This window comes from Tachypleus tridentatus, chromosome 4 (genome assembly GCF_004210375.1).
Source record: "Tachypleus tridentatus isolate NWPU-2018 chromosome 4, ASM421037v1, whole genome shotgun sequence".
In the NCBI taxonomy this organism is placed as follows: domain Eukaryota; kingdom Metazoa; phylum Arthropoda; class Merostomata; order Xiphosura; family Limulidae; genus Tachypleus; species Tachypleus tridentatus.
Window position 1 is genome coordinate 37,104,839 of NC_134828.1, and position 16,925 is coordinate 37,121,763.

The 16,925-nt window shown below is 32.5% G+C and overlaps 1 protein-coding gene and 1 long non-coding RNA gene across 4 annotated transcripts in view; one reads left to right on the forward strand and one right to left on the reverse strand.

Moving 5' to 3' along the window:
* LOC143248855 (uncharacterized) overlaps positions 1–16,925 on the reverse strand; it is a 34,103-nt gene that overhangs the window by 13,798 nt on the left and 3,380 nt on the right. The window contains exon 2 of the mRNA XM_076497702.1: positions 8,486–8,624. Coding sequence (XP_076353817.1) covers positions 8,486–8,544 — 59 coding nt within the window. The 5' untranslated portion in view covers positions 8,545–8,624. The remainder of the gene's footprint in view (positions 1–8,485; positions 8,625–16,925) is intronic.
* On the forward strand, positions 1,217–15,819 carry LOC143248856 (uncharacterized). Of its 3 annotated transcripts, none has more exons than XR_013027225.1 (3): positions 1,217–1,654; positions 14,115–14,175; positions 15,624–15,819. It is a non-coding gene; the product is annotated as an uncharacterized LOC143248856 (long non-coding RNA). The 3 variants fall into 3 exon arrangements; XR_013027224.1 differs by lacking the exon at positions 1,217–1,654 and adding an exon at positions 8,021–8,063; XR_013027226.1 differs by lacking the exon at positions 1,217–1,654 and adding an exon at positions 11,297–11,531.

The window sequence follows — 16,925 nt, forward strand, 5'->3', positions numbered from 1 at the left end:
TAACTTTCCGAAAAATAGGCTTCTCTAATGTCTGTAATAAAATGGAGTATTTACGATTGAAATTAATACAATGTTACAATACTTTACACAGATACCGAAACATATGTGAAATCTCTTTTTATGGCTAGTCCTGTTTTTAATAACTATTTATTGTCTGTGCTAACGAAAACCCACTTGAAGTAAAAATGTATTATCAAGATGGCTGGTACGAGTATTGAAACTTTAAGTAAAGTAAAGTGAAGAACAACATTTCGACATTCTTATGTCATTTTCATGTCAACAAAGAGAAGTTGCAAAGATTTTAATGTTGTATTCTTTTTATTGTGAATAAATGTTCATAACAAATGACGTTTTTACATTATTTAAAGGTGGGGTAATATTACAGGTATCATTCTCGAAATGATAACTCATCTTCAAAGCTATAACTGTAATGAAAAGCCTGTTCTATAACTTACACTCAAGAGTTATAACTGTAAACAAAGGCTTATTCTAAAATATTCGAATAATTAGCTCTCCTAAGTGGTATCTAATAATCAGTGATACCGTGAAAAATATTCTGAAGTCATTGTATGTTTTTCTAGTAATGGCAAAAGATAAATATTATGAAGGCAAGAACCCTCTGTGATTCCCCCAGTAGCACAGTGGTATGTCGGCGGACTTATACCACAAGAAACCGGGTTTTGATACCCATGGTGGGCAGAACACAGATAGCCCTTTGTGAATTTTTGTGTTTAATAACAAACAACAATGGTAACCATTTGTAATAACCCAATATTTATTTTCGAATTGATGAACTGGAAATTCTAGGATAAGCAGGAAATACAGTATCAACCTAGTACGCTACGAATAACTTATTGCGTTATTGAACTGCTCCTAAAAATTAAAGGTTACTAAAATAAATAAGAAGGAATCTTTAATATCCACAACACTTGGAACACTTTTAAACACGGATATTCTACTAGTCTATTTATTAGCTATATTTTCTTTACAGGCAATACTAAGCATACAACCCGATTCAACTTTATTACTCAGCACTTTACCTACCAGCCTACCCTCAAATAGAAATTCTTTTAGGCACGATTAGAGTAAATCCATCTACTAGACTTTAGACGTTACCAAATACGTCAGTCGAAAGGGTTTGACCTTCTGAGTTCAAAACTGCAATTAAATCTCAAATACATCAAGAAATGACGGAGCTGGGAGTTAAACGTTTGGCTTAAAGAAAAACAACAGCAACTCAGAACTGTTCTCCGAGCCGCTATGCCGCGGCTAAAAATAACAGTAAGAGTTAGTTAGTATTGACCCTACAATACTGATAAACAGTATGTTTTCAAGGCGATATCGGTACAAAGATATCAGAAAATAGAATTACGATTTTAAACAAAAGGGAAATAAATCTTAATTATCTGTATCCACATAATTATTCCTGTTATCGCTGATTAAATACGAAAAATAATTCACGTTAACTGCTGGTTTTGAAGAAAAGTCTGGAACGAAGATTCGAATCTTGCACGACAGCGATATTCGTGTGACACAGGTTTCAAACGTTCAATGAGTTTTTTGTTGACGTTATTAGAGCCAAATCAACTTTAAGGTTAACACCTATCTTCTAGTTCACGTTCCATATAAGATAGAAACAACTTTTCCAATCCAAGTAAGTACTTCCAAATATTTGTTTAATATTCCTGTTCAGTTACTTACTTGTCGTTTCGCCAGCCCTTCTTTTTTTTACAGGTACAACTTAAATACCTTGATTATATGACACTGAAGGGTTATTCGAATTTACAGCTCCCAGACAAGTTCACAAAATTCTCTCGAAGATGTATATTACATTACGTGAATAGTTAGTTGCACGAGGTAAAGGCTTATATTAACATAGTCTTCAAGTTCTTACACTGTCCACAAGCATGGGGGCTCTCGCTAACACAGAAGTAATCTTACAGGCTCATCAAGATAAAATCGGAGTTCGATAAGCAGTGGGCACAGTCAAATATAGTCCGTTATGTAGCTTTGCATTTAACAAGAGACAAGTGAGCACAACCGTTAGTCCAACTGATTTTATCATATTGAGCAATTATATATTTCTGCCTAAAACCAGCGAGTAAAATCAGTTACATTTCATGTTTATTATAGTGTCGTTAAAGAAACCGTTTGTACAACGATGAGCTGACGAGCAAACGAAATTCACCTACGGCATTCATATAACCGCTGTCGACCTGGAAATTTGAAGACCTACGGGATTGCTGAAGTATTTTGGATTTCTTTTAAAGTTTGATGGTGTAACAAGCTTTCTTTGGCTGTTTTTCCAGTTTCAGCCCTTATAGAAGCCATCTTTAAAACTTTACTGACAGGAGCTAAGTGTAAGATTTTTAACCCAAGATAACAAAAAGTAGTACCTGAAAAGTACAGTTAACACATTTAAGACCTAATCGCTGCTTCAACTCATTTTGTACAACCTCACACATGCCATTCTTTAGAAACTGTACTGACAGGAGCTAGGTGTAAGAATTTTTAACCAAGATAACAAAAGTAGTACCTGAAAAGTACAGTTAAGACATAATCGCTGCCTATATTTACTTTGTACAACCTCTCGACTGGCCTGAACGAGACCGAAACACTTAGAGAGACCAAAGTACGACAAAAATAAAACAAATAAAGAGAAATTCAACGAATGAAGACATGCTTGATTGATTTTAATCAATTAATTTTAAACAATTATGTTATAACTTTTTTACAATTTGATTTACGTAATCAATGCCAGGATAAAAATATTTCTTCCAATCTCAAAAATCCTGACAACTGCTAACACGCCACTAATAACCTGCAATGTACAATAAGACTTGTAACCATATAATAACAAAGTAATATTTGATTGGTGTTACATGTAAACAGCTATACTGGAGAAACTTGTTACTAAAGGAATTTGAACTTAAAACAAATTAAAAGTCTCATAAAAGTAAAACTATTATGAAATATATGTCGCCAAGAGACAACAGTCAAACTGGTCTAGTTTTGTCTCAGTAATTTAGGTAATAGAAATATTTCGTGCATACTTGTTCAAACAGCCGCTATTGAAAACTATCCAAACAATTTGACACGTAAAGACTGCTTTTATGAAAGTCTTTTAAAACCCGACAAGTTCAAGCGATTTATCTCCCATCAAGACTTCGCCCAAAAGCATAGGGGTCAGTGAAATCTCAGAGTCGAAAGGCAACGGGGTCTCAGCTCAGTGAGGGTCAAAGCGCATAATCAACTCCACAACCAGACGTGTGTAGGGAATGGCCACTGAAAGAAATAATTTAGTTTGTTTCGGATATTTACAAGGGCTATCTGGGTTAGTGGTCCCTAATTTTAAAGTGGCTACAACAGCGCTAACATCCAGCCCTTGAGCCACTCTAATAATGTAATTTCAATGTCGCTCTTTTGACACACACCCAAAGTGCGAGGCGCGATTTTAAGGCAACATGCCGCGAGTTGTAAGACTTCCGATTCACAGTTCAGAACGCTGATCACTGTCCAGTCAGTCACGTGATAAATTTCTTTTGTTTTTTTCACATACTACGCCTAAAGATTTAATTGCTTGCTTGTTTGGAATAAAACACAAAGCTACACAATGGGTATCGAAACCCGGTTTGTAGCGGTGCAAGTCCGCAGACATACTTGTGTGACACTGGGAGGGACGTGTAAAGAGAAACAAAACTAAGACACTTTGCACGTTTTCAACAAAAGCTCGTTTCTCAAACACAACAAAAGTAACCAACTTAAGTAGAATGTATCCTTTATTGATTTGAATGCTGCAAGTGATAACGATTCTGATAGCACATATAAGGTAAAATTCGAACTTTAAAAACCTTCAACAGCATACAAATAGCCCTTCACAAAACATCGCGTTTAACAACAAACAAATCACTCCATTCACTTTATAAAAAGATCCACAGTGGGACAGAGATAAGTGTATCGACTTTCAAAACGGTGGTTACCCCCGCTGAATATGCTCTACAATAAACATATAAATCATAATAAACAAACACTTCATAATATTCAAGATATAAAACACTCGTTAATAAGTGGCCTTAACGTTCAGCTTTAACTTTTAGGTAGAAAAATAGAAAACTTCAACGAAATATTGGTTTTTGTTTTCTTTTTCGAATTTCGCGCACATTTACACGAGGGCTAACTGTACCAGCCGTCCCTAATTTGGCAGTGTAAGAATAGAAGGAAGGCAGCTTGTTATCACCACTGACCGCCAACTCTTGGGCTACTATTTTACCAACGAATAGTGGTTTTGATCGGGACACTATAATGCCCCTACGGCTGAAAGGGCGAAAATGTTTGGTGAGATGGAAATTGAACCCGCGACCCTCGCATTACAAGTCAAGCGCAACCACCTGGCCATGCAGCGCCAGAAGAATAGTGAACTTCAAGGAAATATTGGTTTTTGTTTGGTTTTTGAATTTCATGCAGAGCAACGCGAGGGCTATTTGTTCTAGCCGTCCCTAATTTAGCAGAGTAAAACTAAAAGGAAGACAGCTACTTATCACCACCCACCACCAACTCTTGGGCTACTCTTTTAACAACGAATAGTGTGATTGACCGTCACATTATAACGCTTCCAGGACTAAAATGGCAAACTGTTTGGTGCGACGGGTATTCGAAACCGCAAGTCTCAGATTACGATTCGAGCGCTTTAACCACCTGGCCATATTGGGCCCCGAAACATCGGACAATGTGGAAACCTTTAACAACAAGATCAAAATGTGATTGTTTAATTAGTTTCTGAAACCGAATGTTAGCAACAGATTTGAACTTCGATTAGCATCATTTCTCTTTACTGACGAGTTTAATTTATTTGTTTGAAGGACAAATCTTTTTTTACGGGCTGCCTGTGCCCCCCATATACATACAAACAGATTTGCCGCTGAGAAACAAACTTTTGACCAGAGAAAATAAATCTAAAGAATTCTGTGTTGATAATAACGCATATGTAGGCTTAACGGTAAATTGTTGTGGTGACATGTCAATTTGTTTGTTTGTTTTGGAATTTCGCACAAAGCTACTCGAGGGCTATCTGTGCTAGCCGTCCCAAATTTAGCAGTGTAAGACTAGAGGGAAGGCAGCTAGTCATCACCACCCACCGCCAACTCTTGGGCTACTCTTTTACCAACGAATAGTGGGATTGACCGTAACATTATAACGCCCCCACGGCTGGGAGGGCGAGCATGTTTGGCGCGACTCGGGCGCGAACCCGCGACCCTCAGATTACGAAGTGCACGCCTTAACGCGCTAGGCCATGCCAGGCCAGGTGATATGTCAGTACACTTTGTTATTCATTATATTCACTGATAGGTACTTATTTCATTTTCACATGGTAAAATAAGATACCAGTTTCTTGACATCTCTTTAATATTCTTGCTTAGATAACACTTGGGGGTTTAGGCACAACCGTTCCTGATTTTAAGCAACAGACAAACAGGAAAAACCAGCCAGCCAATCAATTTACGGAACTCTTCGTCACAAGGGTATTGTCCGTTTTGTTTTCGAACGAAATAACGAGATTGACTATCACCTTTATAACTCACCTATATCTTAAAGAATATTCAGTGGAATCACGTCTCGAGCCCTGGCTCCAACGACACGCAACCCAATATGTTAATCACTATGCCACGCCTGACACACATTCTTTAATATTTAATTAACAGCTTCAAGTTAAAGAAAAAAACATAAAAAGGTTAATCATAGATAATCATTCATGTATAACTTATAAATAATTTTCATGATTTCTTGTGATGGTTTTATATTATTCAGAAATAATCCAAACTAATTTAACATTTTATGTACATAAACCCGCGAATATGCTTATTTTATAGATACATTTGTTTCTCGTAATTTCTGTTTTATTTTTAACTAAATAGTTTTGTTGCATCAAACAATTTTCAACAGCTACTTCCTTTGTTTTCATTTTATAAACATATTCGGGTAAACAGTGAATTTAATTTAAATAGTTGAATCAGAAACCGTCAGAAAACCGGTACTTTATCAGAAAATAGCGACACAAGTAGAATGACAGTAGAAATTGAAATATATTGACATCTTTTTTCTTTTGATTGTTGGTGTTGAAGCTCGCGAAAAGCTACACGAGGGCTATCTGCGCTAGCCGTCCCTAATTTAGCAGTGCAAGACTAGAGGGAAGACAGATAGTCATTACCACCCACCGTCAATTCTTGAGATACTCTTTTGCCAACGAATAGTGGGATTGACCGTAACATTATAACGCCCCCAATGCTGAAAGGGCGAGCATGTTAGGTGTGAAGGAGATTCGAACCTGCTACCTGCAGACTGGGAGTCGAGCGACCATAATCACCAGACCACGGACGATAGACATGTAAAACGAGGAAGTGGAAACAAATTAAAAATTAAAGAAATCGTTGATTTATGATCTGAGGTGTAAATGAATCATGGATATAAAAACAGATGTGCACCAGGTACGATAAATTATTGAAGACTTGAAAAAAATATTACACAAAATTGGGGAAAAAAAAAAATGTTTTCCACAAGAATATTGAATGATCATAATATGTACAATTCTTAAAAACAATAATAATAGCAGAATGAGTGGGTAATTAAGGTGGAATATATTTGCTGAGTACGAGTTACGAGGTGTATGCTTCAGTATTAGAATAAATGATTCAGAATTACATGTTCAGTATTATTCTGGTGAGATTAAAAATATATCAAAGCATAAGAAAAGCCACCGTGATGTATGGGGTGTTTTAAACAGGAGTGAGGTGATAAATTACAGATCAAATATATGCAATGATATTAAAGTCAGACAAAATAGCGTCTATTTATACATAACATGAAGAAACAGGAATAGAACATAAATGAAAAGAAATGTGGAAATGATCATACAAAAATAGAGAGAACGCAGAAAAGATTAACAAAGCGGGAAAGAAATTGTTAAGACTATTTTTGAATTATTCTAAGACTGTTCTCGGGTATAATTCTAGGATACGAAGCAGGTGTTTGGACGGTAGCTAGTGAAATACCAGGGAAACTACAAAGACAGCAAATAGAAAAGATAAAAAATTACAAGTACAATGGAGTTTATAAAGACATTCGAAAGTAAGAGAGAAATCCATTTTATCTAAACCAGTTACATTATAAAAGATTTAATAAGGATAGCAGTATTAAAATATAATATTGAAAAAACTCAAAGGAATTAAATACTCATTAAGTGAATAAGTTAAGATTTGTAGTTTATATCAAGATAATTTATAAACAATGACAGAGTCGACTAGAAAAGATGGAAAAGAAAACACAGTGAGATAAGAAAAAATAAACATTGAAGAACATATTCCAAGAAACAACTGAGTTTTTAAAAGTTTGTGTGTTTTTATTACGTCGCATGAAAACTAAAGAGTAAATATTAAAAAATCTTAAAGTTTGTTGAAATTCTCATTTTCCCAAAATCTCAAAATAAGGAAAGACGAAACCTGTATACGTACGGCCTGGTACCAATACAGAGGTTGGATTTTTCCAATGCTTGCGTTCGCTCGTCGAGTGTTGTTGAGTTAGAATATTTTCACCTTTATTCTGTTCCTGCAAAGGTGTAGGAACCAAAACAAAGGTTTATTTGACCGAGTGAAGGTGCCACAAATGCACCCTTTACGCCTTAGAATCCTGGAAGCTCTTGGCTTCTGGATTAAATATTATGCATTCTTCTGTTTCTACAGAGAATGATTTTCTAAATTTTGGTACATTTTTTACTGGGAAAAATGGAGTAGCTCGTGCTTCGCGCTTCCTACGTCACTATTGTGATAATTTAAATCTCAGTGTAATCAATAAGATTTAATGCAAAATCATATTTGTCATCTTTAAAATTAACTTAAATTCTTTTGTTTATCTTCTCACGCCTTATTGACATAAGACTTCTCATTTATTTATAGCCTTGCTTAGTTCAATTACAGTAAAATAATAAAATATTTATTTTTACCTAGAACTAGATTTTTTAATCAGTCTACAGATTGCGACACTCTAAAATTATCTGATAACCTCATAACAATGTGAGGGTCTGATTTTTACTAGTGTAGAGTCTAATTTTAAGTTGTAGATAAATATAATTTGTGTTTATATTGTTCGATTCTTGAATGAATTTGTTTGATTTTTTTATGTATTAATTACGAAGCTTCACTGTGCTTGACGTTGCATGCATCCTGTTGGATTCTCGTTATTTAAAGGGTTAAAATTGTTCGATGAGGGACGGTAACGTTAAAGGCGATTCAGCTAATGACAGAATATTTGCGAGTTTTACTGAGACCCCTTTAACTACATCACTTATAAAAACTAAAATTTTTGTTTAAAACTCAACAAAACTAAAATTAACATGCCTAAACAACAACAACAAAAAAGACAAATGTGCACGCGCTGTGGACTGACTGACATCTCCACCCCCCATAGTTTCACCTCCACTGTTTATTGGTACCTTTCCTTCTGATAAACAGATTCTTCCTTCACAGGTTTCTTCAGATTAATCTTGTTCAGCATCACCGACGTGACTACTAGGAGCTGGAAAGTTGAACTTGAAGGCCATTCACACAGTGAAAACGGCTTAAAATATTATAGTTCTGTACAGAAGAAAAATACAGTTTTGTTCACACTAAATCTTGTTCTAAATCTCAATTTAGACCCAATATATTTTTAACATTTTACTAATTCCTGGACAATTAAGATTCAAGTCACCTAAAATTTGCATAGCTTTTCTTTTCCAGTTAAATATAGAATTATAAGAAAGTTAACTGTTTAACAAGTTTTACTGCTATTCATTTAATGTTACTATAAAACTTTGAGAAAAAACAGAATAGTATTCAGTATAAATCTTTACAAAGTTCTAAAATGGGAAAACTTGAAGTAGGCACTTCTTCACCTGCAGCAAGCAATATGTAGACAAAATTACAAACTACAATACCCATACAGTAAGACAGTACAAACAATTCATGAGGTAAAAAAAACAGCAAAAAAGCACAATACCAAATTATTAAAACAATATAAAAGTAATACAAAGAATAGCAAACAAAAACTTAATCACAGCCAACATTTAAAGAAAATATTAAGAAAGTGAGAGATACCAGTACAGTATTATAAGACCATGGAAACATTTCAAACAAAAATATAGTTGCATTCTCACTCTTTTGTAAGAAAATATTAAAACTCCCACAATCTTAGAGAACAGTATGATTTTGTAAAGTTCCTTATAACACACTATTTCTTACATCTAGAATATTACAATAACCTGTTTTGTTTTTCGTACTCAAGTTCAAATTCACTCCTCCACAATAACCAACAGTTAAACACACTCACAAGAGACAACAGAGTTCTAAACATTAATATGGATAATACCCCATACAGTTTTAACAAATGACTTGAAGGTCACCATTTATCAATCCTGCTCATTCTACATAAAAATATATGGCAAACCTATTTAGTAGAAATATACAATTCTGGTCAAAACAATGCTAAACAGTGAAACTAACTTGAACCTAATGTTAAGAGCTTATGTATGTGCTAAGATTTTAATGTTCATTATGCCTTAAATAAGATGATTTGTTTAGGTCACTTCAAGTTTAAAATATGTCACGTAAGACAATATTACTATAACTGTACATTTAGGTGTGTCAAGTTATTGTTATAACATTGTTGTAAATATCTGCTGAGGTTGTACACAATGAAAATAAACAGATAACCATAATACAGTTAATTTTAAACTTTAACAACATACATGTCTGTCTTGGAATTTTATTTTTAAAGTTACGTCATCTGAATTATGTAATCACGTGCAAAATACTGTTTACAGTGGGGTACGTAGTCATTACACGTTATGAAAAGGTATATACATGGTTGTCATGTATACAGTTAATTTATAATAACTACATATTGTGTACACAGTCAAATTAAAACAATTCACTTTGCACTCATCCATATATATTTTAAAACTATGGAATATTATATACTGTTGGCTGCAAGTTGGTAAGCTACATAATAATCTAATCTGACTGAATGTACACTATCAACTATGCATATCATAAAATGATAACATCTAAGCTAACTGCACTGTTATCAAATTTAATTTTCTACACGACAAGGAAAATGGATAGAAAATATAGTACAACTATCTTGCTGTTCCTGATTCAAATTTAGAAAAAGGTTAATAACTGAAATACGACTCTTAATATTAGTACTACATTACTAACGACAGATGTGCCGATACAAATTTATAATGATTCTTGGATGTTTTCCATTGTTCTATAAATCTGAGATTATTTCTCTTAGACACAAATTTATTCTTGCTTAATGTTGGTAATATAGCTTACCTTTCATTTATAAAAATACAACTAAACCAAGCATGTACAAGTTCCACATGCATTGCAATCATACAAACAGATCTTTTACTACAAACAACATTTGTACTTCAAAATATTCATGTTATTTGACTTTTCTGACTGATAAACTTAATACTGATTCACAGGAGTTTTGATAAGTTTAAATTAAAATCTGTTCTTTTATCAAGGAAACATCCAAATTTAGCATTATAAATTATAACTATACTTCACAAATTTTACGAAATAATATGCATAAAATTGAATCTAAAAACACTAAAATATGCCTGAAAATAATTAAATGTTATATGAATAAACTAGAAATAGTTGATGGTGAAACACAGAATTGCATTACTAAGGAGACGAGTGTGTGTGTGTGTTTTCTTATAGCAAAGCCACGTCAGGCTGTCTGTTGTGTCCACCAAATGGAACTGAACCCCTCATTTTAGCATTAAGAATTCATAAATTTACCACTGTACCTGCACAGGAACAGAGTGAATCATATATACATTTTGTTTATCTTTTAGTTTGTAGATGTTATAAATCAATCTAGTGATGAACTGACAATGTCATTAATCAATTTATTTTTATTATACAAACTAACATAAAAAGTTCAAAATATGATGATAATTACATGTATATTATGATTAAAACATAACTGGACTGCATGTAAATATATCAGCACCCAAAATTAATTTATAAACATACATTTTTCAAACAATTTGAAAACTATGAAGAAGCTTGTAAAAAATTGAAAATATTTTAAAATGAGTTAACCCATGACTTGTGAATGTCTCCACATATAAATAATAAAAAATTGAAAATCTCCATTATTCATAAGTATGTATAACATGGTGCCACTGACATTATGGTAAATGTTTGTGTACCACTTGCATACTGGTTTCATTTTTGAGCAACTTCTATATGTGTAGGTATGTGTTTTACTATGTAATTTTGGTTATTTCCTGAGTTTCTTTACATGTGTGTATATATATATATTGCATTGTTGTTAATAGTCCATATTACCAACTTACTGCCATAATGGACCAGCACTGAAATGTGTTCAGAATATCCCATCTATCAGTCAAAATCCAGACAGTGATGTAAATCTAGTCAGCAGCCATGAATAATCATCAAAAATCATTCACAAATATCATGGTAGGGTGTATATTTCAAATTAATATCTTTTTTTTTTTAAAGGTTGGAGGTATAATTGGTAGAAATATTAGGGGTGATTTCTATTTATTTGCTTTCTACTTTAAAGTATTTAATGGAAACTGTATTCCCACAAAAAAGATTATAATATTATAATGTCCCAAAGCTGAAAGAACAAGCATTTTTGGTTGGACAAGAATTCAAATCCACTATTCCAGACTGTGAGTTGAACTTGGAATATATAAGATCATAACACATAGTTTTGTGACTAAAAGATGAAGATTTCACAAAAATATCAGGATGAATCTGAATGACATCAACTTTCTTCTTATTTTTGTCAACAAATATAATAATAAAAAAATGTTCATTGTGGTAAACAAAATAATAATTTGATATAAGCAAAAGTTTTGTTTCTTCCTAATTCATAACAACATTCTTACATCAATATGACTTTTAAATTTGACACTGGATCAGGCTGTACAATTACAGCCTTCACAATATGTGGACTTTGCTGCAAGTAATTATGAAAGGAAAAAGTATTTAACATATTCCAGAAACAAAACTATATTTGGTACAGTATTAATAATTATAAGCAACAACTTTTAATTGAACTTTACATACATGCTACCAAAGATATTTGTATGAGATACATTTGATTTTTTACAATCAGTTTTCAAAACTACAATAAACATGCCTCAGACTGATATTGTCATAAACATCAAAAACTTTATGTTCATCAGATATAAAAGCTGACTTCAGGCTATTTGTGTTGTTTACCTTTGGTGTTAACTTTTGTATCGAGTGTATTGACATTTATAATCTTTCAAAGGTACACTGGATGTTTACATTTAAATGACATGGGTATCAGCCAGGATTCTCTATAGTTTTGATAGAAGAGTACACTTTGGAGAGGTGGTGGTGGGCTTGAGATGGGCTAAAAAAAATCCATTCACAAATGATTTATAGCAGCTTTAAGGAATTAAGAAAAACTGTCTTGTTTGAAACATCAGAATTTGGAGAAAAATACATCACACAAAAAACATTTCCAACTTCTATTAATAAATGGGACAGTTGGTGAATATCTTCTCAGTTAAAATGGTCCGTTGCTTGTATAACCAAGTATTTTATCTAATAAATAACGTATGATCTTTGCAACCTTTCACATCTGTTGGTGAAAAGTGACAAAGTTAATGAGAAATTCTATGAACGTATTGTTTATGGAAGTTTTGATAAGCCAGTCTCTTAATATTTTTGGAATTACAAGAACATTCTTTTGCATCAAAAAACTACTTGCCCTAAAGTTTTACTCCATGTGAATAACTAAAGCACAAACATTTAGCATGTTCAAGAAAGAAATTACAAATATATCTTAAAAGCAAATCTTGACTTCTCCAAAATAAATCTGACCATATTCATTCCCTCTCTTTAGTTGATTACAAGTATCCAGAGAAGAAGCTTCTACATCATACAACAATAAAGTTTCACATACACAAGGAAGTGTAAAGTACTATACAACTTTGTTATGAAACTATGGATATGACTCTTTGAATGTTAACCCATTCTTAGATATCCCTCTTTGTGTGACACTGAAGGGAGAGTCTGCAGGATATATTTCAACTAGTTATATGCTATGACTACTCAGTAACAACTTAGTGATTAGCTTTCACTATGCTCTAAGTGCCACATGTAATGTGTAGAAATTCACACACCTCTATGTGGTGCATTAATACAATAGTATTATGATGTTGAACAACCAAATTACTGCTATAATGAAATTATGTACCCTTCTTTATTGTTAACATGATTTTACTGATATTTACCAAAACCAAGTTTTGTGTGTCTGCGGATTGTTGCCCTTGCAAAAGATGCCATGAGAAAGCTTTCATGTCCAAAGCACCCCACTCTTTCATGCGTGTTCCATAAACCATACAGTACATGAAGACGATGCTTTCACAAGGCATGTTAGAACAGTTTAATAGCATATATAATATTTAAGTATTGCTTCTGGTGGCTTGAATGTTATTTATTATTTTATACTAGTAATTGTATTTGTTTCATTCTACACCTTCTTAACTGTATGACTATGTGTAGGGGTGGAGTGTTATCACATTTGTAGATTTACATTCAAAATCTATTGAATGTACATTATTGAACCATTATTTTATGAATATATGTGAATTCATGTGGTAGCAGATTGTAAATTGTAATTCAAATGTAATAGTACACAATAATTAATTAATTTAAAAATAAATATTAAAACAATTTCCTAAATATCAATTTTTGTTTGTCATGCACTATGCTAAATGCTTCTTTGGTTTAAATTATATTTCTGATATCCAAAGGCAAATTTTATACTTTTAACAAATAGAAATTTAAATTACCAAATTTTGACAAACTTGAATATAAAATAAAAAAACCTCCTTTCTTATCTATTTTCTGAAATATTACTATATTTAGAAAATCAAAAAAGTTAATTCTGTCCATTTCTTTGGTTTTTGGAAATGACTGTTAACACATTCTTACTTTGTTCTATGAAATGTTTATAGCCAATTGAAAGCTCAGAATTTTTTCTATGTGGTATTTTAGGTTTTGAAAATTGTCTTCATGAGAAGATCCTTATTTTGTTGTTGTAGACTCACAAGGAAAGGTAAGATGAATGATGTTTGGAAAATATTTTTAGACATAAATACACTTTAATTAATAAGAATTATTAATTACACTAGACATCTGTGGTACTTAAATATAACCTTTGATGTTCTTTATATCAATGTGTGTATATAAAACAAGAACAATATTTTACATACTCCAGTTGTAAAATGTGACAAGGATCAACAAACTGTGGAAAGTGAGTACAAATTCATTGACAAGGAAAGATCATTGTTGATCTATATTTCTTTACTTAATGTTCCGTGCTCTATGAGAATTGATATTTCAAGATTTATTTGTAGACAGTAATAATAACATGTATATACATTATATATATACATAAAATGTACTGTATTACAACTGAAATGTGATTGTATTCTACAAAATACTGGTCCTCAACAAAGTTATTTCATCAATATCATATATATCATTATCAGCAGATTTTAGTTCATTTCTGTGTGCTTGTGCATCATGCTGATTCAAAGATTTATAAAAAGAATCCAGTTCATGATGAACATTGTAATTGTGTCTGTTGAGGTTCACACAAATAATGGTTTTTACTGTTTTATTTACTGATGAAGTCATGATCAGAAAATTATTTTTGGGACCCGTTTGGTCGTACATAAGTAGTTTAATATTTCACTGCATGTAATAGGTATGCAGCAGCTATTCCAGATGTATGATAAATTTTTTAGAGTGTTTTTCAAAAATTGGTTTTCATTCATAGTTTTAACACTTCACAATTTTAAACTTTTGCTTATTTTATTTAGTACGTTACATTTTCTGTTGTAACATACTTTTTTAAATGCAGTTAAAGTGTCTATGTAAATGAGATCCAAGTCTTATATGAATACTAATCTTTTATTTTAGGCAAATGTTATACGCTGTATCTATTGTGCTGTAACACTTGTAGTTGCGTTTTTATTGTCATGTCATCCTGAAGTGAGATGGTTTTAAATCATTACAATAATTAGTACTTCCTTACTATGAAATGATCTGTTATAAAGTGCACTAGGTTCAGAGTTAGACTTAACAGTGTGGAATATGTATTAAAGTTATGGATTTCATCTCTATCTACACATCTTGTTCAATTCTCTCTGAGCCTGTTGTAGTCCTAAGAAACCTGTAAGACAGTAGTTGGATGGAGACTTATTTTTAATGTTTGAGTAATGATTACTTTGTTGATTGCACAATGATATTAGCTTGGATTTCTTATTGTTCATGTTTGAAACAATTCTGTGCAAAACATTTATGGATTTGTATTTTGCAGCTACTTATAACTGTGCGATAGGCATTACTGTACTTGAATACCACACATTAAGGTCAATCTGAGGCTTAGTTTAATAAACTGAGTGCAAGGTCAGCTAGTGTGCTTTCTAAAGAGAATAAACTATGGTTACTTGAAAAGTTAATTTCAATGATTAGCCAAGTGTCTCATCATCTGATTAGTGACGTGCATGAATGGATTAAGAAGATTCCCACTATCCCTATCTACTATCTAGCAAAGCCACAGCCAAGGGAACTGGCTTGGAGAAATCAGCACAACTAGTCAAAAGTTCACAGTTCCTCCTGCACAATTTCTCAGCCTTTGCAAAGTGTATTCATAAGTAAACTTGTGTTGTTGTTGTTATAGTCTCATGAAGAAAGGGTGATGTTCAAAAGGTTTTTCTTTTAGAACAGATACAGTTTACTTTATAAAAATTATTAACTGCAATGAAATTTTGTAGTATGGATAAAATAACTTATGATTTTGTATTATTTAAAATGGTTACACAAAAAAAATAACATTTTACATACTACTTTTGGAAGTTTGAAAGTTAGGTGGTGAAAATACATAATCTGATACCACATGTCTAATGAATGGCATAATATCATAACATTCATATCAATTTCTATGACTCAATGATGAAAGCTGGATAAGAAAAATTTAATTACCACAAAATTTTTCATTAAACATTTTCTTCAAAACACTAATTTCAAATCAGGTGGTTAAGGCACTCAACTTGTAACCCGTGGGTTGCGGGATTAAATCCTCGTCACAACAAACATGCTGGCCCTTTCAACTGTGGGGGTGTTAAATGTGATGGTCAATTCCACCATTCACTGGTAAAAGAGAAGACCAAGAGTTGGTGATGGGTGGTGATGACTAACTGCCATCCCTCTAGTCTTACATTGCTAAATTAGGGAAGTCCAGCACAAATAGCCCTCATAAAGCTTAGCTCAAAATTCAAAACAAACATGTTTGGTTTTAAACTGTAAATTATAATTCAAATTTTAGTGTTATACATTAGTTGAGTTTTAACTTAAAAGTAAATACTGAAAACAATTTCTAAATATCAGTTTTATGCATTATATGATATGCTCAAATAAGAGTTTGTAATATTCAAATACCAAGTCTATAGTTTCTTAAGAATTAGGAACTCAAATTACTAATATTGAGAAGTTATAATATGGAAAATTGAATCTCCCATCTTTTCTGCTTACTGCATTAACTGAATTAATCTCAGTGCCCCTACCTACCTCTTGCCATTTTGGAAGTACTTCTTTAGGTACACTTTCTTCTGAATATGACTCAGAGCTAAGTTACCGAATTTTATAAATTATTGTGCAATTCTAAGATACTGATATTGTAATTTATGACCTTTTCTTATTTTGAAATGTACACATGCTAAATCTAAATGATTGTTGTTTTATTTCACATCCTACTGTAAAATTTTATGAGACTTGATATTCAGTACTGAGTCAAGCCTC